Source organism: Contarinia nasturtii, unplaced genomic scaffold, assembly GCF_009176525.2.
Source record: "Contarinia nasturtii isolate CC-2019 unplaced genomic scaffold, AAFC_CNas_1.1 Cnas_scaffold_5358, whole genome shotgun sequence".
NCBI classification, from domain to species: domain Eukaryota; kingdom Metazoa; phylum Arthropoda; class Insecta; order Diptera; family Cecidomyiidae; genus Contarinia; species Contarinia nasturtii.
Genome location: NW_022202631.1, coordinates 1,721 through 26,296, shown reverse-complemented (window position 1 = coordinate 26,296; position 24,576 = coordinate 1,721). Strand labels below are relative to the sequence as shown.

The 24,576-nt window shown below is 33.6% G+C and overlaps 1 protein-coding gene across 1 annotated transcript in view; it reads left to right on the top strand.

The window, feature by feature from the left end:
• LOC116351396 (serine/threonine-protein kinase N-like) overlaps positions 1-23,548 on the top strand; it is a gene marked incomplete at its 3' end in the record, with an annotated part of 29,089 nt that extends 5,541 nt beyond the window's left edge. Inside the window, exons 3-4 of the mRNA XM_031783492.1 lie at positions 23,111-23,251; positions 23,374-23,548. Of these exons, the coding sequence (XP_031639352.1) occupies positions 23,111-23,251; positions 23,374-23,548 (316 nt within the window). The remainder of the gene's footprint in view (positions 1-23,110; positions 23,252-23,373) is intronic.
• Between the last annotated feature and the right edge of the window lie 1,028 nt (positions 23,549-24,576).

Sequence of the window (24,576 nt, the reverse complement as noted above, 5' to 3'; positions counted from 1 at the left end):
TTCGAACAGCATAACATGTGCCATTGCACTTTAAGCTCGTTTTAAATGCACTTTCACACTCTTTTTCGAGAGCTTAATTTTCTCTCAGAAACTCATTTGAATAACCTGAATGTGTTTGCTGTTGTTATTGTTCATCGGAATCTTGTGTTGGCAGTTTCATTTCGGCTGAACTGTGAAACATTTATTGAAAACTTGTGCGATTTCGATATACTCTCTGTATGCATTTACAATGCACTTCCAATTTCAACTTGAGTCTCGTATAATTGTGTTGTGCGCTCTCGTTTGCATGGCTAATGCCATCATCTTATTATAATTTATATCTTGTAGTTTAATTGCCATAATTACAATTGCCTTTAATACATTTCGAAATGGAATCAGCGATCGAAAGTGCAAGTGTTTACCGCCACGGCAGTGGCCAGGTTTTGTTGTGTATGTTTTTCTCTTTTGTTTTCAGATCGCGTCTTGCGTTTGCAACTCCAAGAATTGCAAATTCAAACGCGTTTATATTTCGTTGCACATCCCCTGTAGCCTTTCAATTCTTATCCTGTGTATATATATTTTGCAGTCGTGTATTCGGTCAACGATCCATCATACGCACACACACACACACACATCACACTATTTTTCCATCTTATTTTTGTTGATTTGATTTTTACTTTATGTTCCTTTAAATTGACTAGCCAGACCAAATGTTTTTATGCGATCAGATATAAGTAAATCTGTGGCATTAATTAAATGACTGCACTTTGTATAGATGAATCGCCGTCATATCTAATGTCGAAAGAGCGAAATAGAGTAAGGATAAAGAATGAACTGACTATTTTATTGTGTCCATAACTCATTTACCTGTGTCATGAGCAAACGATTCATTTGGTGTCGTTTTCAAAATGACCACTTAACTAAAAAAAAAAACTATAATTGGCCAAAAATTGTTGTCGTTGTTGTCTTTGTATGAAACGGAACTGAATGAAGATTGAATGAAGCAGCTAGCGTATCAGCAAATGGAAAATCGTGAACTGAAAAAAAAAATTACGAATAAAATCAAGTTATATAAGAGCTTGTAATTTTTTTTTCGTTCATCATCAGTTAAAAGATCGATTAAAAATTCAAAACACATTTGCGATCGATATATAATTGGCCGGATAAAATGCATTGCACGCGCTCACCTGAAAAAAAAAACAAAAGGAAATAGAGTGAAAGCAAGATACATGCAAGTCACATTAAGGAAAATTATTTCCTATTGATATCTTGCTGTTGCAAAAATATAAAAGAAACACTAGTAACTGTGGTCGATATCTCATCAAAAGCATCTCGTAATTGTAATGATAGCTGATTTAAACTCATCTTAATTGTGCTTGTTTGTTTATTGTTAATATGCCATTTTATCGCCTTTTGATTGATTTGTTTGCACAAAGTTTGTGTGATGCGTTTTTTAAACTCTCTCTTTATTTTCTTCCTGCTAAAAACAGCAATTTCGAGAAAATTCACCGGTTTTGAACAGCTCAAGTGGAAAAATGTATTTGCAATAGATTTTAATTTTCTTGATTGCGTCAACTTTTTTTGGCAATGGATCCAAAAAGTAATTCAATGATACAAGAAACAAAGACAAAATTACGAACCATCACATTACTCACGTTGGGGGAAAAACCAAATAATTCAGCAACCAGTAGAGGGCAACAAAAGAGAAGAAAAAAAAGAAACAATAAACAACTTCAACACATATTGAATATATGGCTAGAATGTTGAAAGCATAACACTTGCGACTAAATGAGCAATCCAGCAAGTGCGCGCACACACACATTCGCAATAGACCGTCCAACACGTGCGTTACACACGAAGGTGCTCGCCACTCACCGAATAAAACATTTCTTAATCGAAACAGTTAATTGGATTGCTAGATTTCTAATATATCCGCAATCGAAAACACGGCTAACGGTCAAATAATCATTATTTTCACATTGACGGTAATTGTTCACTTCGTTGTATTGTATCGTCAGGCGATTTTTTTTGTAGCGAAACTAAAAAGAATCAATGTGAATTTTTGAAATGCTTGACCGACGATCGACAACTACAATAATGCAGTAAAAAACCATTATACGCGATTCACTTTATATATATTGGGGAAGGTGGGGCAAAGTCGCCACAGTAAAAATCCATACAAGTTTTGGGTCCATTGGTGTCTTTCTTTTTCGATTGTTCTTCTGTTTTCATTTCATTTTCAATTTAGATGTTAGGATAACAAAAACTTCGGAAAACACCAAAAAAACAAACAACAATTGAACTGAGACCTGTCAAGATTATAATCAAAATCATTGCTATCAATGGCGCACCAAGGACAGTTTTTTTTCTTCTTTTGGTCTAATCATTTTCGAAAAAAGCATAGATGGCGACTTAACCCCACTTTCCCCTGTTCTATGTATCAATTTCTAAAGTGAAAATTAATGTGTTGTTTTACGCTTTGGGCAAATATTTAGTCCGATATTCAATCTCACATATAAGTTTGAATTGTAAAATTGCCAATGATTTAAATGGCAAGAGGTTGAATGCAACAAAAATATGACACATTTCCAATGATGATGATGCAATCAGATGGAAAAAAATGCATTCTATTGTATAATTATAATTAATTCCATGAATTTCATTGTCATTTTATGACTTGTAATGTATGGTGTTCACATGTTAGTGATAATAAATACTAAATTGTGAATTATTCGCTTTTTGCGCTCATTGTCCATTGAAATAGTTCTGCAAAATGCTAGGCAAAATGTTTACAAGCATATTGGAGCCGAGAAAGTATCATAAAATCAATTGAATCAAAGAAAATGGGTTTTAAGAAATAATTATTCACATTTCATGCGATGATTCCCACTCTCGCATCCATCTCTGTTTCTTTATATACGGTCTTTATCTGTTTGTGTGTATGATCTCAACTTGATTGTGAATATTAACACAACAATCAGACAATTTCCCACCTCTGCAGCTGAAAACGTATATAATACATACACACATATATGTATATATTTACACTGTGACAAATTCATACACTTGCTTGTTATGCATTAAGCGGATTTCACCGAATGCGCCACCGGTTGGTTCCACATACGACAAGCGTTTTATGCCGGCAAGAGACTCCGTGCTAGTGCTCTCTTATTTGTAACCAGATTTCATGTATCATACGCGTCTTACTCATTCAGACAAAGAGAAAGAAACAGAGTCGATGATTGTGTGTACATTGTACACAACAACAATCTACTAACACTCATATTATTTATTACCACTCTTTTTCAGCATATTTTTTTCTTCTTCTTTTTTATAAGTGTGTGTTACCATTTTTTACGTTTTCAGTTTTGGCTTGTGTTGTTGTTGCCTTTTTATTGTTGCTCTGTTACTGCTGCTGTTGCTATTTCGCTGTTATTGTTGTTGGTTCTCTCTGGCCGTATTTTTTTATTCGTTTGCGTTTTCTGTTTTGTTTTTGTTTTTTTTTTTTTTTGCACACACTGTGTGCGCGCTCAAAACATCGACAGCACGAAAACTTATAATATTTGTCGAGAGTTTGATTTAGTTTGGTTTGTTGTCTTCAACTGGTATGTAGCGTACATGTGTACGTCGAATTATTTCATGAAATTTCTGTGTTTATAATGTAGAAGCCCCTGTGCGCGCGCGACACAATATTACTATTGTATAGGCATTTCTCGTTGACAAACTCAATCGATTCTGAAAATAAAACAAAAACCGAAAAAAAAACATTCTCTCCATTCTACAAATAGATAAATAATATAAAGAAAAAGAAAATACTGCGCACTATTCGTACACGATGTGTTGACAGTTTGCCACTGAAAATTAGAAACAGTTGATCCGTTTGCACTCACATGAAGACTATTTGTTTTGAGCTAGAGTAAATTCGTATCAATTTTGAAATTGATAGGAACTGAAAAAACTGAAAGAAAAACACCAGTGACTTTTTGATTAAAAAAGCTGATGAGAACTGAAACTGAACCATGGACACAGAAAAATTTAGTGTGTTTTGTTTTCCCTGAATATAAAATAAACGGCGAGTGAAAAAGAAAAGAAAGAAACAATTCATCTGAAACTATTTTAAAGTGTTGGTGTTTTATTTTTGAGTGTACTGCAAATAAAAACAAACAGATGAGAAAAGAAACCTTAGTGTTTCCATTAAGTTTCGGTTAGAAATGCGTCGATCATTTTTTTCAATTAACTACAGCATGAAAATATAAACGATTATTGTGATCACTTTGATCATCTTAGTGAATTTCACTCACACATACACACACACACAAGTTGGCCAAAAGTATTTTTTCTCTGTGTTCGCCTGAACATCGCCTCTAAATAAATTTTCAAATAATTTTAATTTCAATGTTCAGTGCTATTGAGGTAGGTTGTGACAGTGGTGTTTGTATGTATGTTGTTTGCATTGACTTTGACTAGATGCATGTTGACGGTGCAAGTTGTTGAGTGCTAAAAATACATATATATTTTTCTCGTCAAGAATTTCGGAGATTCCATGTAGAGTCAGTGCTAGTGCGACAAAAATATTTCAAACAAAGCACCGTTTTTTATTTTTTGAATGAGTTTTTGCGCATTTTGTAACAGTTAACTTGTTTCAATTTGTTGTTCTTATTTGTTTTCTTGAGTCATACTTTCGGAGTGCATTGTTGTCTTTCTCACCGTTTTTTACAAAATATGAACACAAATTCCGCACATCACACTACGACAAATGAGCAAACAAAATGAACGCGAAAGATTGAGGGAAACGTGTTAAGCACATAAACAGAATAATAATAATTTAAATGATTTTTTGACTAATTATGCTCCATCATATTAATTGTTATTGGTTGTTTTGATGCAATTTGTCCAGTTCGTCTAGTCTGGTTGTCGTCTGTGTTTTGGCGACAGTTTTTTCACCTCGTTACACATTTTAGATGGGAAACAAACGCAAAATACATATCAGAAATATCGAATATGTAATCGGTCCAGAAACTATATGACTATTGTTCACTTTTTTCATTTGTTGGCGCTTTTTTTCTTCTTTGTAAATTACAAATTTTAATTAAAATGGCGAGGTTAATTGAATAAGTGATTGATTTGAGTTATTTAGAATCATTAAGTCAGAATAGAATAGTGTATTAAAATAAATTTCCAAGTGATTACGCGCGCAAAGATCCACATGGTCCGAAATGTGGTTGATGCAGAGAGCAAGAGCAAGCAAACGAGACCATTTTTTACATTCACTTGAAGGGTAGTGAATGTCAAGTCTATCCTGCTTCTTCTTTCGCTTCTCGCGATATTATCGTCATCAAATATTGTGTTTCTGATTTAATCATGCTGCGTATGCCTTCGATCTTATGTATAGGTATTGTTCTCTTGTTGTCAGAACAGCTACCGGCTGTGTGAGTAATTTATTGTTGTTGTTGCTACCATTGTCGCTACTGCTTTGTGTATTTGCTTTTTCGTCATTATATTGAATAAGTAAAATCCGCTCATTTCAATTTAGATAGATTTTAAAATCTGCACGTTCATTCAATACTTGACCTTGTTCAAGAAATACGATTTCTGCTAACCAGAAGGAAATCTCTCAGTTTAATATATGTAATGTTTTGGTTCACGATCTGAACGCGTATGTATGTGGATTTGTATGAAAGCAAAGCATATGCTACACATTTTTTTCTCTCGCATATATGCTTAATGTTGTTTTATTTTTGTACATATAGAACATTTTCGTTTATTTTGTTCAACTTGCCATTTTCGTCCAATGTATATATGTATATCATTTACACATACAACTTACCTATAAATAAAATAAAATGATGGACTTTGTTGTGCATTTTTTTATTTTCTCTCATTGTTTTTTCTTTATATCTGGCACTTAACTTAATGTTTCATAATGGTCGATTTTAATGCATATTTGGTTTTGTTTCTTTACCCTCGTTGAATCTTTGAATTAAAATTCATGAGCCAACCATCCGCATAATTTGAATTTTGGCAATACGAATCGTGGCGCGTCCGATGCTCACTCATTAAGTGAACCAATTTTCATTGCATAAAAACCAAGACATGATTGCAATACATACCATGCTCAGTCGGGTGAGACTCACGCATTTAATTTAATTGCTATCAAGCACCACGATGAATACTTACTTATTCAAACAATTTGTTCATTTGTATTTTTTTATTAAATCACGGCTGGTGATTCCACTTTTGTGAATCAGTAATTCGTTAGGTTTTTCACTCGTGCATCTTAAGATGAAAAATTGTTGTGGCAAATTCATCCATTATCGAGCATATGTTGACGGTCGAATTTGGTCCCGGATTTGTGTGTAGTTTCAGTCAAAATCAACGTCATCAATGGAATTGTTATAACTAATTTTTAAATTATGATTTGATAAAATGAAATAACGAAAACACATTATTATCAATTCGTTTACAATTTGTATCAATTTCATCAGATTGCTTACCTTTGTAAGCTTCGCTGCTGCGATATCACGATGCCATACAGTTGTGAGCGATGGTTGTGCTCCAGCAGCTCCCTCGATTTCAACGTTTGCAACATTTGGTAGCCATGTTTTGAAGAAGCGTTGCTTCTTTGACACCAAACGAGCTGCATTCGTCCATCTCGAAGAGTTGCAGCAATTTCATCGCCCATTTCTCGCAGCTCGCGCCTCATTCGTTCAATTACTCGTCGCATTTGCAGTAATCGTTTGCTCACATTGGTTACGATGGTTCGTGGTAATCCAACAATTGGATTTGGTGCACAACCCACACATTTCTTATAACGATCGCCTCGAGTTGCTAGTGGAAATCGCTTGAAACACAATGAGCAATGCTGTGTATTCATCGACCATTCGAATGATGCAATTGCCACGTTTCATGATCGATGCAATGAGTTTGCGCGTGCCTGGGCAGCGTACATATTTCTTGATTCTAATCGGCGAATTGGCTGGTGTTGATCCGCTGGCTCCCATGTAGAAAATGGATGGTTCATTTTGTACCATTTTACATGTCGTTTTGTCCATCGCACGTACCGATTCAATGTGTTTGTCGAGTCCCAATGGTGCATACTGTTTGGCCGAATACGTTTCAATTCCGTTGTTCATCATTCGAAGTCGATGTGCAATGTATGAACGCCATGATGGTCCTTTTGGCGATGGCATTTCACCAATCATAGCTGCAATTCGGTTGCGGTCACATTGTTCTTCGAATGCAATCCCTTGATTTCAGCGTCCGTTTTCTCGACTGGCTGTACTTTTGGCTTTTTGTACAAAAACGATACAGATACGCCATCCGAACAAATCTGGTGCTCAGAATCCTTTTTGTTGCTCACCAATTTGCAAGTTTTCTCCACATTGAAAAACAGATTCCAACTCCCATCTTTGTTTGCACTGAATTCTTTCTTATCAATGTTTCTTCAATTTGGCGCTCCTTTTTTGGATTTTCGTTTACCACATTTTCCCGGCACAACTTTTATATGGCATAATATGTTGTATAATGCATCTGTATCGATCCGAATGTGTCGCCGTTGGAAATCACACATCGGTACAACAACGAAATTCCGGAATCGTGGTTTATCACGACGATCTTTGTACGTGATATGAAACATCCGGATAGTGCGCTGAATGAATGTCCACATGCGAATTGATTTGAACCAGCCATTCTTAACGTCACCAACAAAACGTAGCTCATCTAACAACTCGCCCAGTCGCAATTCACGCTGTTCATCACCATTGGTGGTATTTCTGCGATGATATGTGTAGTTGACGGCATTTGTTATGTCAACATTGTCGTAATATGGCAATGCGTCACCGTCACCAAACCGATCGTTGAAATAATTGTACAGCGTTGCAAAGTCGTTCAACTGAAACACGCGTATTTTGAAGAATTTCTTTAATCGGCTTTCGCAATGGGTAGTCAGATTTGTTTCGACGTTATCCATATATATCTATCCATATATATCTATCCATATATATCTATATCTATATATATATTATCCCACAGATACGTAAACGCTGCTCCGAAGCCATTGTTAGTTGGCCATTCAATGAAATGAGATTCAACCATGTGACGAAAATCCGGTAACATCAGCGACACGTTGTCAATGTTGGGCAAGAGCACAGCTCTAAAACAATTCTGGATCCTGTTCAAAAAATTCTTCACCATTATTGCCTTCAATGTCTTCAATGTTACCTATTCAACAAACGAACACACACAAAGAGAAAACAATCAAATCAATTCATTCATTGCAATTCACATCGAAATTCTAGTAAAAAAAAGTAATTTCAAAAACACACAATAATAATTGAATTTCATCTCACCATCATCAACAATAGCAACGATGCCAAATTTGCTATTTTTGTGGCCTTAATCGACAGAATTGTGATGATTTGGACCAAAATATCACGATATTCTGGACGAAGTATTCCCGGCAGCCCCTGTTTGATGGACCTTAGATCCTTGTTCGGATCGGTCGTCTTGTGTCGACCCATTTTGCGTTCTATTTATACTCAATTAAAAAAAAAAACGAAAATCAAACACAAACTTCACAGTGTAAAGAAATCTATTCTTTTGCAACACACATTAAACTCAAATGAGAGGAAACAATTGTATAAAAAAGACCGTCACGATGTGATGTGATGCGGAGATTACGAAGCATATTTTTTTTAATGTAAACAAATGATGATCGGCTTCGATGTGACTGACACACAGCCACCAACTGTTAAATTTCATACACATTCGAAATTCGTTTCTGGTTCAAAAATTCGAAATTGAAATTTTATTCATGAAATAAAAAAAAGTAATGCAGTAAATGACGTCTAAAAATGTTTTTAATTTTAAATCAAATAACGCAAATCTCTCTCCAAACGGATTGTTTATATTTTTATTACTGAGCAACAAATGAATCGTTACAATTTAAAACTTAACGTTTTGGGCTGTGTTTACATTATTAATAACGAAATGGTATTGGAACTGAATGAAACAAATGGAAGTCATTCCATTGGAATTCTTACTATGCACATAATCTCCGTTATATTAGACACTAAAATGACTACCAAAATGGGTTAAAGCGTTACATTTTACTTTTCCGCACACACCTAGTGTGTAAGGTAAAGTATTGAAATCGGTCGAAAAATTAACACCCATCAAAAATGTGTTTTTTGGGTGTTTTTGGGGCCAGGGAACACGAATCCAGCGTTTTTTTGATGTCCGAATGTATGTGCGTACCCTGTACCCTGTACCCTGTACGCAAAAATTTGTTAACACGATAACTTTCAAACAATAAAAGTAATTCAAAATCTGACTTCACAAGATGATTGGGGGTGCCGAGGAATAGAAACCATTAGATTTTGAGCGAATTTGGTTGATAGAGTAAAGTGTCATGTCTGGTGTGATGCCCATGGGCATCCATGGGAAAAATTCAATTTTTCTTCCAAAAGTCATATTTAATGTATACTTAAACACTCAAAAATGTGTATTGGGGGGTTTTTGGGTACGAGAAAACCGAATATGACGTTTGTTTTGCGATACAAATAACTTTCGGCACACTTTTCATACAAAAATTTCCAAAAAATTGGATTTTTGTATGGAAGCCATGCCTGTATGATATCGTAATGAGCTGAAACTTTGCACAGGTTATTTTTATCACACAAAAATACCATTCCGAGAGTCTGAAGACATTTCAACGTATATTAGGGGTACCTCCAATACAAAATTTTGGATTTTTCGCTAAAAAACGAAACTTTGTATGGGAAGTAAGTACCCTTAATATGCATTGAAATTTCTTCAAACTTTCAGAATGTTAGCTTTTTGTGAAAAAAATAACCTCTGCAAATTTTCATTTGATTACGATATCATATAGGCATGGCTGCGATACAAAAATTCCCATTTTTAGTATTTTTTGTATGAAAAGTGCTTCGAAAAATATTTGTATCGTAAAACTAATGTCAGATTCAGTTTTCTCGTGAATTCAAATTACAGTAAAAGATATGTAATAAATGAATGTTGTGGATCACGGTGCGAGAAAGTTCATCTTACGGATGTAAGACATTTTATTTTAACGTTAAAATGGATGAAAAACGTTACAATTTTGTTACAATTTTCTTCTAATCTCCACATGCGCTTGTGCAAGTATTGACATAGTTTGTTTTATTACTTCGGGAAAGTTTTAATTGTGATAAAATAGATTTTCGTCATCAACTCGAAACTTTTTTCTCTTCAAGTGATTTAAATGTGACGTCATGACCTTAAGCCCTTATTGTTGAACTGAATGTTAAATTTCGCAATTAAATTGATTGCCTGCCTAGTATGCTTTGTAGTCGAAGTCTCTATATTTTTTTCATATTTTTCCCTTCATTCGATACACCTGATTTTTTTCCTTTTCATTTGTTTCTTAATTTTCTGCATGGCAAAATATGATTTCCAATCTACTTAAAGCTATGTTCCTCTAAACAACAGTAATATAACAAATTATGATACAATATTTCAAGTCAAAATGTTTCTACCTCAAACGAATGAGTGGAAAAAAAATCGATGATTGCATCAACGGGCTACCATTTTTGGGTGATTTAGAGTGTGTACGCTTCGAGGTGAAACTCAAGTAACCAAAAAAAACGATTGTTGCTCTTCTCCATCCATTTTTATTATTATTGAAGTATATTTAAAAATACTGCACGAACCATTTCGATAAACACACTTTACTCAATACTTTTTTAAAAATAACCTCCTAAAAATCTGACTTCGCATATTACTGACCAAACTACATTCCCAAATTGAGTTTATTAACTATCTTTCAATTGATCAAGTTTCGCGTCCGTATTCATCGAGAGTAGATGTGCACACATTCTTTGTGTAATACGATTAGTTTGACTGTGCACGTTCGAATTGTGTGCTCAATGAAAATCACAGAGTTCAAATGTGGAGATAAATAGAGCACATAAACAGGTGTCAATGTTATTAAAGCCTTTTCTTCGTAACTATGCTTTTCACAAGAACTTAAAATCTTCTATAATCTGTTCCATTGCATAATGTAGTAAAGAAAAGCTGATACCAAAGTCAATAAGTTTGCTTGAAGAAAGTTTGCACAACGCAAAACCATCTGTCGGTCTATCGTGTCAGAAAGAGAAAAAGACAAAAAGAGAGAGAGAGAAAGCGAGAGAATGAGCGTCCAAAGTGCAAATAGATTCATTACCTGGAAAAGAATGTTTTAAGTTATTTAATGTATTTTCGAAGTTCGTTAAGTATTAAAGTAGCTGCTGGATCGGAATGGATATAGAAAGACAATTCAGTGCACTAGAACATAATAAATAATGTGCATGTTGTAGCCATAGTAGCAGCAAAAAAACTTTCAATCTAAAATCCATGACTGAAACTATAACACAAGATAGAATGTATCGCTTTTTTTTTTGGTGTTCGGCTGGCTTTTCCAAACGAGTGAAATTTCGTACAAAATGAACAAAGAGAAACCCCAATCTCAACATATTTATGAAGAATTAAATTCCCCAAGTTAAAATAGATTTTTAGTTAGTTTAAAATACTCCGAACACACATACAACCATAAAATGCTAGATTAAACCTTTTTTCTCTATATTTGTCATGGTTTCACTTTAACCATCGAGAGCGCACGCGGGTCATTCTTTAAGAACATTTAACGCTGAATAATTTAACAGCGTAATACAAGGGAAATAGTCTTGATATACGTGAATTAAAATAACTACACATCCAACGATCCCGGCAATGAATATGTTCGAACGATATTCTAGTCGAATAAGAGAAATGCGAGAGTAAAAAAAAGAAGAAACACGTTCTCACACATTTTGTTGTTCCGACACTCTGTGATAGTTTAGTGAACTTTTGTGTTTCTTTTCAATACCGTTGGTCAGATTTCTGTGTTCTCTGTCCATCCTTTACGGGTTTTTTTCGTTGTTGTTGTTGCTATTGTCACTGTTCCAAATGACTCGAGTGGTACAACAGTGAAATTTCATCAATTCGAATGAATTTTTCAACGACAAGTTCTCGAATGAAACAAAAAAAAATCCACGTTACATTTTTCAGTTGGTTTTTTGTTCCTTCTTCGAAATTGTGTGCGCTTATGATTTTGATGAACCATTTCAATTTTTTTCGTTCACATTTCGAGTGTGTGTGTTTGGTGAAAAATACTTTCCGGTGAATAAAAGACTGTCAGATTTATGCGTTCGGTGCACGTTGTAACACTTGAAGAACGGCTCAAGCTCAGAGTGCCAAGATTCTATTAGATTATGCATTGGTGTATAATAACTCTATAATGCACTTAGTTGGCTCATGGCTGCAAGCACGCAGCCCATATCTACGAGCACACCATAAAATTCAATTGAATTAAACGCGTATGATTTTTTTTTCAGTCAAAATCGGCACTTGGTATTTCTATCGTGAAGCTATTCAACCTATTCTTATTTGCATTGAAAGATCCTTTTACAGTAATAAAAAAACGTAGCACATGAATGAAAAAAAGAAGTAATTGGTGTGAGCATATCACAGACAGCTCGAATATCATTTTTATTATTGCTCTTGAGTTCAAATTACATTCGATACTGATAGCCGGATGTGTATTGTGTATGCATAACGAAGCATACGTCATCATTTAATCCATTCAACATTTTGTATGTGTGTATGTATGGAACGACTGAGTGTTTACATCATGGATGAATTCGAATTGAGCATTGGACCAGAATTGACAATTCACTGACTGAATACAGGAAAAGAAAAAAAAAGAAAGGCAACAAACGCAAACCGGAGACACAGAATAGAATAACTATCAGCAAACGACTGAAACTACAAGCATATACGTGAAGACAGAATTTAAAAAAAGCGTTACATTGGCTGGTATAGCAGCAGTTATGTGTGATTATGTTTTCTTCATTCTTTATATCAACCGCTTTTGTGTGTGTGTGTGTGTGTGTGTTTGTATTTAAATTTTCGCCAGTTTTCTCGACTCCTCTCTTCCACGTTTTTTTTTTTTTCATATATTGCGGTTTTGTTGATTTTTTTCGAATGATTTTTCTCGCTCATACACGTATTCATAGTTGGAGGTGGCGCTTGAATTCTCTTTGCTATTTTTTCCATCTCTTTTTCTTTGCACATCGTTATCGTTTGATATTTTCGCATTTTATTTTAGTTTTTGTTGCTGTGTGTGGCAGCAGCAAAAAACACCTTTGATTTCTTTTTTTTTTAATCGTTTAACATTTCAAAATCTGTTGAAGTTCATTTAGTGTGATTTTTTTGTTTGTCAGTGCAAAATCAACCATAAGATGTGCTCACATGCGATATCGATTGGCATACTTACGGTGCAACCGATTATTATAATTCCCAATGGAATTACTTGTTTGGATCATTTCATTAGTCGTTTGAACAGAAGCCATGTGTGTGGATTTTTTCTTTATATATTTTCATGCTGTGCCGATGTTTAATTAGCAACTTTGACACAAATATTTTGATGTAATTTAAAAGTTTTTTTTTTACTTCTGTTTTATTCATTCGTTGATTTGGACAATTTATTTTGTTTCGACGCGATTTCATCAGATGTTCTCAATACGTGGTGGTACGTGGTGGCGATATTACGTTACAACTTAACAAAAGTTATTATGATTGAAATACAATGTTAAAAGAAAACCATTTCGAAATTGATAGATATAAAAAAAGAAGACGGTGATTTAATGCTTAGCGCAATTTTCGAGTGTTAAAAGACAGTTACATCGCAAGCGGAACGAATGACAAAAAATAGTTGAAATATTTTCAAGCATCACTTATATAAATGTTTGACGATATAAATGTCATGAACATGGTATTCCTTAAAGATTTTACCACCAAAATCAAAGGATATCTTTTTAACGTAAGTTTTTATTTAACTAATTTTTCACATCTTTCAACACCTGCAATAATTTTTAATTTTTTAATCAAATTAGATGTTATGTGTACGTGCGTGTGTATTTGATAAATCCGTGAATTCATGATCTCTGTGTGTATGTGTGAGGTTATTTACGATCTCAACAATAATTTTTTTTCTTCGTTCGACGGTTTTTATTCATAACTCGAACGAAAAAAATTCACGGTCATGCGTTTGTCTTCAATTCGTCTAATCTTCTTTCCATTATGCACCATGAAATGCAGATGGATTCTTCGCAATTCTATTCGTTGTGCTATTCTAAATTTACAGACCTTGTATTCGATACTAATTAACCAGAAATGAAGCAAGCGTCACGTTTTTCTATTTCTTTATTCGAATTTTTCACGCGTATAATTTTATTATGGGCTAACATTGTTATGATTTTTTTTTCGCTCTGTGAATTGAGTGTGGAACAGTAGCCATTTGAAATAATGGAATTTTTTTTTCACATTCAAGAATTGAAATGACTGGGCAACTTTGCGTGTGCATACATTGTGTATTATATTTCACGATTGACTTTGGCAAAGCATTGCCAATATGAATGATTGTTCAATCAATTATTTAAACGCAATTTAGTTTTCGAAACAAGATACCATAAATATGTGGTTTTTTTAGCTGTGTCTACTTTTGACGCAATGATTCGAAAAGCTCACAAAAAACTACGATGACTTGGAAGTATGAGACGTGATACAATTACCATTATGTGTTTATTTTTAAAGTTTGAAGATGATTTCGAACGTACACTTTTTGGGTTGATTTTTGACATTGTCATCATTGATCAATCCAGCCAAAATGACCGCTTTTGCATGTGACAATTTGTATTTAAAAAGATTGATGTGCGTCTTTTTTATTTTTTTTATTTTTTAGCAAAGCTATTATGGTTTGTTTACGATAAACTTTTAGTGGCCAATTACAATTTGTTGTTGCTGTCGTCGTTGTCTACATGACAATTAATTTGTCCTCATTTCTAATGCTACTCTTCGGTGGCCAAATACTCGTTTTTTTGTATAGCGTTATTCGTCTAACCGAAAGAGAAAGAAGACGGAAAACGGAGGAAGAGAGATGCCAGAGTGACACGTTTGTGAATTGACCGGATTAACGATGATCATAAACTTTGACGACGATGACAAACAGGTGAAGATGGCGATGTGATATTCCAGGAAATAATAATATTTTCGTATATACATAGACTCTACGTCGTAGAAATATCCATTGCAAATGATGATTTTCATTTACATCGCACGCTTCAACATAGGCATGAAATTTTCACTTTTTTATGTTCTTCAAACGGGAATAAATAAACAAATCAAAAAACAAAACAAAAAATCTGTTTTTCGAAAGGCATTCCATCAAAAACAACAGCATTTTAAAAAACATGATTTACATATTGAAAATGAATTAAAATGCAAAAAAGCCGTCATATAATCTTCACCGACAGGGAATGGAAATGTACGAAATCGCGCACGATTTTACTGCATTTACTCTATTTTCGGATAAATGTTTTTATTCAATTCTTTTTTTTATTGCAACACAAAGAGATGTTATGTGGCAAATTTTTACGGGCATGATGTTATTGTTAAATTCAATGTCATCCGAAAAAAAAGAGAAAAAAGCGTAACGAATAATGCCCAAATAGAATTGAATTGTTATTTTTGATTCAATATTCCATACGATATTTAGCATTGTTGTATCGTTTCTTTTGAAATGAATGGCGCATTTTTTTGTTCCCAAACGAATATAAATCTGGTGCTCTGAATGCATAAACGGTGAAATTTTTAAATAAAACTACAAACACCTGCCTAGTTTTTTACACCTATTTGAGTCTGACCTAGGGGATTTCATCTATTCGATCATACAATGTTCACGTCCTACTGTACAGTGTACACAGTATAGCTACACAGAATCGAAGAAGATCCGCACAAAAGAGAACGAAAAAACATGCCATAGACGAAATATACACCAAATATATGTAGTTATGCACATTTATTTGCGCGTATTACAGATGATTTTGCAATATAGTTCACTATTCACAGTATAAATCGTATACATTTGAAGACAAAAGCCTCTAGAGTCTGACATAGAAAAATTAATTAATTCTATGTAAAATGTCACATGATTTGTTTTCTATGTACTCCTGCCGTACGGTGCATAAAATGGAGGTCAAACCACCGAAAAATATTTTTGTTATGTTCATCTATTTGTCATGTTTTGCACATAAATTGCGGTGAAAATTAAGAACAAAACAGAATTAGTGTGTTATCGTGTTTGTGGGAAAAGCAACTTCAATACAGTAAATAGGTTTATTTAGTTTACAGTTTTTGTGACATTTTTTTTCGTTTGCTCTGTTATAAATAATCAACATATATCTAACAATAGAGTGAAATAAATTTCTGTCACCAAGATCACATTTATAACGGCGTATCCGGCGTCAAATCTGGCTTTTATTCATATAAAAAATACACACAAAGAAATCATTGACGCATATATGTCGTGCACGTATAAATTTTATTTGCATGGAAATTATTGTGACAAGTAGATGAAATGAGACTTTCAAAAATGATTGCTCAGTAAGAAGTGCATTTTGTTGGCGACTCAATGTCCGTGACTTTGTGTCATCAATTTGCCCAGTAACCATTGGCAACCCAACAAAGAAAAAAAAATGTTCATATTGGAAAAGATACTGAGATATGGAGAAGATAGAAAGGATAAATGAATATCCCGTATGAAAAATGTGCATTTAAACTGAGAATGTCTGGTTGAACGTTACTTTTATCAAGAAACCACATTGAAGTGCATTGTACAGTAGGTGCGCCACATACAAATCCACAATGGTTGGTTGAACAAAAATCAGAGCAATTTTTCAACATTGGAAACTGACAAAGAGAAAGCAATGAATGAATGTGTCGTGCACTTGCAATTAATTGAAAGTGTCGTAATTTAGTGAACGCTGTTTATAATCGACTTGCCAATTCGAACTGTTTTTGTTTTTCCATACACTTAAAAACGGATAAATTAAATGCTTCACAGATTGTTCAAAGGAATGCATTGTTTAACACAGTGTATTTGGATAATTGTGCACGATTTTGTTCCATGTGGATACCATTGAAAGAAAATTGGTTCATCATTTAGCTGCAGCAGCTGAATCGTTTGGAATTCAAGTAAATTTGTCAATGCAAATTCAATGCTTTGAATTTGAAAGGGATGCGTTCATATTACATAATTTCAATCCAAGGCAAAATTGAGTCGTAAGCGAGTAATACATTCAAGGCCAAATTGAATGCCTAAGAGTACAATCAACGATTTCCATTTGAATGTAATCTGACCATAAATGAAGCATTTCATTAGAACTAGTGTTGAAATGCTTTGTTATGCAAATGAATTGGTGGCTGTCATTTTGTGTGCCATTGCAGAATGCCATAGAAAAGTGACAATGAAAAAAGAAATGGCACATACTACCATCACTTTTCAAATGGGCAATGTTAAACGAAAATGTGACGAGAAAAATATTATATTAAAGTCTTATTGAAGAGAAAATAAATGTCAGCATGAATTCTTTTCAAAAATAAATAGAAAAAAAACATAATAATTTATTGAATTTCAACAGAGATTCGATTAGTGAAGGGTTTATGAAATATGCTGATAAAGTGAACATTGTTCGCTCAATATAAACTTAAAGTCTTGCCTTATTAATTAAAAATGAACAGTGAACATAGTTAGAGTGCAAAAAGAAAGATAAACAAACAAAAATAGAGCGAGAGAGAAAAGTGCTGATAAATCCAACCGTTAATCTGACACATTTAACTGCGTTATGTGTGAGTGTTTTTCCTCCTTCTTCTTCTTCTTCTTCTTTAAAATATCATTTGTGTATACCGTTGCAGCACGTTCATTTCATATTTTTACCAAATAGAAAAATGTGCGCGCACACACAAAATGTTGTAATTAAATTATCGTTTGTGTCATCGCTTGTAACATCGGGCATTCACTTTTATTCATTGTGTCTGCGTGCGACAAGCGACATGTGTTGAGTAGAAATGATGATTCCGAAACAAAAAAAAAAAACGCACAGAATAAGAAGTACTCAAGAAATTCAACAAACACGCCAAATGATTGACATTTTAATGATTTTTTATATTTAGTGGCTGATGATTTTAATGGCACCAATAAGCAACCGGCCAATCGATTCATTGTTTAAATTAAAATTAAGTGTGCTTGGTCGTTCGATGACACAATGGATTAATAGCTAAATAATTAACACATACGGCCAAAACAGTCCATTCATTATTTGTTTTTATGTCTAAATATGGAGAAAAGCTGACTAAAGATTGATTTGCAAACCATTTCTGTCGCTAAGTCACAATATTATATGCCATTTCCTACTCAAATTCACAGAGAGAAAAACCGAATGGTTAATTTTTTTTATGTAACAAACTTTGTTGTTTTTTAATGTGTCTTCTTTGTGGCGTTGTGTTATGTATAGTGATAGTTTATGGATTATTTTTGCAAGTTTTATCATACGATTAGTTGTCAGCGTTTTACACAAAGAGGCTCAAAACTATCGCATAAAAGGAGATGGAGCAAAAGAGAGAAGAAAAATGTCCGAATAAAGTATTTTTTTTTTTTGAAGTTTGGATCGGCTTCAGATTCATCAAATCTATAATTTGTGTGTGTATTGATGTTGTTTTTGTGGTCGTTTGAAGCATGAAGGCAACACGAAATGTGTATATGTGTATACCATATAAGTGTGTATCCGATATATTGAGCATGTCAATGGCAATGCGCTATCTATTCCATGTGCTTTGGGCATGGTTGTTTTTGTTGTGCTGTTATTTTGGATATATGAACATTTGGACATTGTATTTGTACTGCATCTGTATATAAATGTGTGTGTATGACAGCGTCAGCTGTGCCGGGAGCGATAACACACATTACAATAGAGACTTTTCCATGTTGCATTTTCAACATTACATATAGTTTTTTTTTTTTTGTTCATCGTTCATCGACTATTTACTGTGTGTCGGCAATCCATTTTGGAACTCCATTATCAAATTGACGGAAGCCAGTTCGGAACAGAGGAGCTCGTACAATAATCATTATGGTATCATCGGATAGTTTTGCATGTATGTTTGCGTAAACGTGCGCCAAAAAAATTCATGTGAAACTTTACTCTTTTCATTGTTAATTCAGTAGTTGAGTACTTGAGCCGTTTACAGTTGAGTCGACTCACACTTCCACTTGCTTAATGTTATTTAGTTTGTGCTGTCCCATTGGCACACTCGCATAAAATTTCGTACAAAAACAATAAAAGAGACAACAAACTTTCAAGATTTTATTTAAATAATAAACTTTCAAGTCGTTCACTTTCACAGTTTAATATAAAATTCGTAAACAAATCGAATAGATTGTCTTAAGAACGATATACGAAATTGGAAAAAGATAACAAAAACGTACACGCTCGCCCAAAATCAATGTGATGGTTGAACAAAAAAAAAAGTGTAGTAAATTCACGTTCGCATATGCAAATATTTCGTCATAGCACATTCAATATTAGCGCGTCCGATGTGTGTGATATCACAAATGTGAAAAGTGATTGAACTGTGTAACACTTGCCTGAATATCGATTAAGCTTCCATTGAAAGTTTCCGTTTTGTGAATCTAAAAAAAACGCAATAGGGTTTTTTTTGTCGTCATCATTGTTGTTGAGTCCAACGATGCATACAGTGAACTGGAAAGTACAAAATACGGTGTAAATGATGATTTATATGGGTTTCAAGTAGTACACAGATGTCAGTAATAACAACAAAACAGCGAATTGCGAAGAATAAGAAACGCACAAAAGACAAAATGGTCAATGGTTGTACGTGGATGTACATTGAAAATTATGTGGCTTGGATATGATTACAAGTATGGACTAATTCAATTTAAAGTGGCTGAATGAAAAAGCAACGCAAAAAAAACCAAAAGCAAAAGCGTCAAACGAAACAAAATCACACACTCAAAAAATACAGAGCACAGTCTCATCGAACAATGCAGTTGCTTCTCTGTTGTTTTATGACATTTACGATTTGCAAAAATTGAATCAAAAACAACGAAACAGAGAAATATTCAGACATTTTCATATCCATTCCAACAACAACAAAACATGCGATTCAATTGTGTGTTTTCGGTTTTAAACAAAATGACACTTTTTACCTAAATATATTTCATCGAAGCAAACAAAATTCAATATTAATATAACGGATTTTATTGCATGCAAAACAAGTCGGTTGACTGTACGCAAAATCGACATAAAAAAATCAAATTCCATTTATACATAATAACATACAAAGATCAATTGCGTTCACGTGTATTCGGCATACAACGACAACAAGTTGACGACATGAGCGCACACTCATTTGATTATCCACAATAACAAAAACAGCAACATTAAAATCAATAGAATCTTGTTTTGATCAACTAACAAATAAATCATGCTTTAAAGCAACTGAAAAAGAAGCGGATACAATTCACAAATAGATATACGAATGATAAAAGTGTCTTTGTTGTTTATTTTATGCAATGTAAAAGATTTGGAGTTTACTGAAAGCACACATCAGTGGCCAATTCAAATTTGTTTTTGAATTAGAAATAAACAAGTAGTTGGCTAGTTTGGTTTCAAGTTCATATCAAATCGATTTTTTTTTAAATCGCATACAGTGTACCAATATAGTTTTGAACATAAATTATCGTCAATTCTCTCGGTCTTGCAATGCATTTTTCACAGTTGGACATATAGAATCGAGCCTATCTACAAATGCAAAACCGACAAGATTATGCGATGCACAAGAGACTGCCGTCTGCACAAAACACTTAAAATACATATAAATGTCTGTAAGAAAAATCGTTAGAGAGTAAAACGTATCATATCGACTCGTTTAGTGAGTGTGTGTGCTTGTTTCGAATAATTTGAGTTTTATTTGTGTACACACAGTCGTTTTTCTAAAGTGGTTTTTATTTGTGCATGAAATTGCAACGCTTTTAATTGCTAAGTGATTGTTAATGATGTTCGTGCTTTGAGAGACTGTTGAACATAAAGCGCGCGCTCACTTTGGCTACTGTATTGAATTGTGGTTTTATGTTGTTTTTTCCCTGCTACTTCGATGGTTCAACGCGCTTCTTGTTTTCGTGTCTTCGTTTTTGTTGTTATTATTTGAAAACAACGTGTATGCAGTGAATTTGTGAATACTTGGCTTGTGGCATCGGCGCACTTCTTATTAAATTTCGGCTGACCGGTTGTCTACTGGCAATGTATAGATGTGACACAAACCGTTATAACAACATTTTGGTGTTTTTATTACAAGCTGCTTCAATTACCAACGGATTAAAATTGATATTTAAAAACATTGGCCGCGCAATCATCGACATTTTATTTTTATTTTATTTTTTATTTAGCTCTGGTTCCCTCTCGCCTCTTCGGGTTATTATGGGCAAACAACCGTACATGAGCACATGATCAAGTGTTTTGCATTCATATACCACAGACACTTTAATGATAGAATATAAATCAAGTTGAATGCTTGGTCAAATGCAATTATAGAGTATAAATAATAAATATTGTAAAATAAAACTTGTCGCTGTTGCGAATAAAAACACAAACACGCATGAACTTCGAAAATAGCTAGTTGATTCTGTTTCAACTGGTCATGAAATGCTGCTATTTAGTGTAGCTGTTGTTCAGCATTGCTACAATGATTGAAGACCAAAGAGAGAGAGAGAGAGCGAAAGAAAAAAACATTCAATGGAAAACTATTTCATCGAGAGTTTGCAATTTCGGTTCAAATCGTCAATCGTGCTGAACAATACAATGGAATACTATCGAAGTAGTGGGCAAAAATCATTGCTCAAACATAAAAGTGTTTTTCTCAAATGCATTCATATCGATCATCCACTTGAGGTATATATATAAATACACACACACACACACACACACAATTTAGCATGCATTTCCGTAAAACGCCCAATCCCATGCCATTTTGGTGCATCGAAGACAATTTTATCGCTGTGATATGTTATATCTCATGTCATCAGTGCTAAACAATCGTGATTGTCCGATATTTCATACTCTCATAACTCTTAGGCCATGACCATCGTTGATTAAATCTCTCGATCTAAACTCATTCACTCGGTGCACTGTTACTATTATTATTGTTGTTGTTGTTTTACAACTGTACATGGATATATTATATGACTAACAATAAAACCAGCTACCTTTAATTGCAATGTGTATAATCTTGAATCATGCCGGTAGGAAAGGCCATCATATTTGATTTTTTATTGGCCACTTTGTCTTATTTAAAGCATTTCAATTCCATTGCATTCGTATGCCATTTTTTTATCCCCCGACATTTTATTTTGCCAATTAAATTCAATCGATTTTAATTGAATTGATGTAGTCAGTTGATGGGGAATGTTATTTATTGATTTCGGTTTTTATGAAAACTTTTATATGGCACTCCGATTAAGACAGACACACACACACACACACAATAAATGTAAAACTGTTTATATTCGATGCATCTCACGCGCATTTGGTTTAATTCGTAAGCCATTTTTTCAAAGAGTATAAATCGTTTTACCAACTTCAATTTGTGGTCTATTGGGATAGTTATTGATCTGAAAAATGTGACGACAACAACAACAACAACTATGGTGTAGTATTAACCGAACAACAAACATATAGCACACAGCATGTGTGTATTATTGACAGTTTGTCGTTCTCGACTTAACGGCCGGAAAAAAAATCGCACAAGAATATGTAATGCTTCCGAAGTGCACATTCATTTCAAAATATTCACAATCATTGATCTGGTTACACACTAAAAATTTCTAATGTATTAAAAAAACTAGACTTCTGACATAAAACGAACAATAAAATTGAATACTTGCACGATCTATGATATAAATTCAGGCTACAGTTGTTAGGTCTTCTTCCTCTTTGGCTGTTTTCATACTTTCTTCTATTGCTATAAACTCCGGTGTTAAATGAAACAATTTCAGAAAAATGACTGAACAAAATGTGCTCATGGCGGCAATTTATAATGAATATCTTTCTCATTTACATAAAATCATGAAATGATTTACAAATCACATCATCGACAAACTTCTTTTTTTTTCTTCACTTAAATTTTATGTTTTGCTCATTTGCAGGGTGACTATATAAAACATCCAGTTTTATATGAATTAAGCCACAAGTATGGATTCACTGATAATTTACCTGAAAGTGCACTTCCAAATCGCCTGGAGGAGATCAAAGAAGCAATCAGACGGGAAATCCGCAAGGAATTAAAGGTAAAAAAATTATTGTTTCAAATCAATTATTATTGAATTGTTCGTTAATCTAAAAAAAATGGAAATTGACAAGAGGGGGCAAAGAGCAACGAAAAATTAATGACTTTGGTATTGTCGTTTAGATCAAAGAGGGTGCTGAAAAATTGCGTGAAGTGACAACAGATCGTCGCTCATTATCCGACGTGGTATCCATTGTAAAGAAAAGCAATAGCAAATTAGCTGAACTCAAATCTGAACTGCACGAACTGGAAAGTCAAATATTACTGACGAAAGGCAACACCGTTAGCAATGGCCAAGGTGAGTAACCACTTTTTAAATAATTTATTTCATCTTTTTTTTTGGGTTTTCTATTTTCTCTTGTCATAATGTTTCTAATTGCTGTTTCAATAGTTTGTGCCCATGAACTACATTTTCAAATGTATGTGACTGTGAAAAGAGATTGAATTAAAGTAGAAAAATTTATGACATTATATCTACTTATTTAGCTTGAATCAGTTCAAACGTGTCATGATGAAAGGCCCCCTATAATAGGGGTGTGTCACGACATTCAAAAATGAGTATTGTGTGATTTTCACTTGAGCAAGGAATCAAATCATTGAATACCGCTTGATTTCATTTTGTGTAGAATTTTATTATTTTATTTTATTTATTTTTAATAGAAAAAAAAAAACAAATTGAAATTAATTTAATCAATACTACACCAATATGCACTTCCGTACTCTCAAACCTCATTCATTATTTCTACATAAAGCGGTACATTTCATGACACCAACTCGATTTTACTATAGACTTACCGACTAAACAATGATTCGTTGAATTGGATACTAGGGGATAGCCATGAATTGCAGATCGAATAATTTATAATAATAAACGCTATTTCTCTCTATTTTTCACTAATTCTGCTAGTATTTCTACTAGTTTGTTCTAATACTGCTATTTTTTGCTAATTTTTCTAGTACGTCAAAAATATTGCATACGTCAGATTGACTGCATGATCGAATAACTGAAATGTGTTTACTTAAATGTTTCAAGTTGACACTTTCAACGTGTATATTTGAAGCAGGCACTAGCGTATACATTTTCAGTAAGAAATCTGTCATCAAATCTACATTTCCGATTGCAATTCGTAAATTGTAGTTAATACAGATGGAACGTGCTTGGTTACGTGCCATTGAATATATTTTTATTTAAAAGTGGGAAAAAGCGTATTCAACTACATATTTTGATACATTTTAGTTCAACACTATTCAATTCGTTTGTTTTGTGAATTTTATTTTAATTAATTATTTCAATAAATTCAAGAATAAATGCTTACTAAAGTATAT